Source organism: Mizuhopecten yessoensis, unplaced genomic scaffold (assembly GCF_002113885.1).
Source record: "Mizuhopecten yessoensis strain PY_sf001 unplaced genomic scaffold, ASM211388v2 scaffold711791, whole genome shotgun sequence".
NCBI classification, from domain to species: domain Eukaryota; kingdom Metazoa; phylum Mollusca; class Bivalvia; order Pectinida; family Pectinidae; genus Mizuhopecten; species Mizuhopecten yessoensis.
The window spans coordinates 1-972 of record NW_018477799.1 but is presented as its reverse complement, the minus strand read 5'-3'; the positions used below and the strand labels follow the sequence as shown (position 1 = coordinate 972).

General features: G+C 39.4%; 1 protein-coding gene across 1 annotated transcript in view; it reads right to left on the bottom strand.

Moving 5' to 3' along the window:
- The window catches only part of LOC110440840 (high-affinity glucose transporter ght5-like), a gene marked incomplete at its 3' end in the record, with an annotated part of 1,455 nt that extends 520 nt beyond the window's left edge, over window positions 1-935 (bottom strand). Inside the window, exons 1-2 of the mRNA XM_021483967.1 lie at window positions 356-935; window positions 29-277 (exon numbers count right to left, since the gene is read on the bottom strand). Of these exons, the coding sequence (XP_021339642.1) occupies window positions 29-277; window positions 356-935 (829 nt within the window). The remainder of the gene's footprint in view (window positions 1-28; window positions 278-355) is intronic.
- Window positions 936-972: the final 37 nt, after the last annotated feature.

Below are 972 nucleotides of genomic sequence, written 5' to 3'. Positions count from 1 at the left end.
AGTTGCATTAAGAAAGTAATGAAGGTACGACGACGAATAACTGGGCTGAATAATTCGGAGAAGGATGAGGATCCGGCAGCACGAGTAGCAGCTACATCTTCTTGAATAGCCTTAAGTTCATCTTGAACAATAGCATCAGAAGTAGCGGCGGCGTTAAGCTTGGCAAGAACTTCGGTAGCTTCTTCATCACGATCCTTGGAACATAACCATCTTGGTGACTTTGGAAGAAGACTTAAAAGAAGTGCAAAGGCAACACCTGGAATAACTTGAATGAAAAGTGCTAATCTCCATTCTAAATTATCAACTGGTGCGTTAATGTCCTTACGTTCGGCATCAATATCCTTTGGATTGACATTAGTGTAGTACCAGATAATGGCATTGACACAGGAAGCTACAATAATACCGAAAGTAGTCATAAGTTGGTAGCAGGAAGAAAGTGTACCTCTAATCTTAGCTGGTGCAACTTCGGAAATGTAGGTTGGGCAAAGGACACCATTACATCCAATAGCTGTACCAGTAACAAAACGACCAACGGAAATAAAGATTAAACTGGAGATAGATGAACCTTGAAGAATGGCACCAATAGTGAAAATACAGGAACCAATCATAATAGTGTTTCTACGTCCGTACTTTTCACCAAGGTAAGTGGCCATAAGTGCACCACAAAGAGCACCAAGAACGAAAGTAGAAGTAACAATACCTTGATTAAGAGCTCTAGATGGATCATCCTTTATTGCACGGTATGTTCTATCTGGTGAATTCTTTGGAACTGCATTACCATTGGCATCTAAGACATCACCATTCCATGTACTGAAGTGGAAGAAGATGTTGAACGCATCCATAACAAGGACAACGTTCATGACACCGACTTCATAACCGAAAAGAAGACCACCAAGTGAGGCGGTAACCGCAACTAAAAATTGAAAAGAATTCATTATTTTTTATTAAATATTAAACTTAACTTAAATAAAT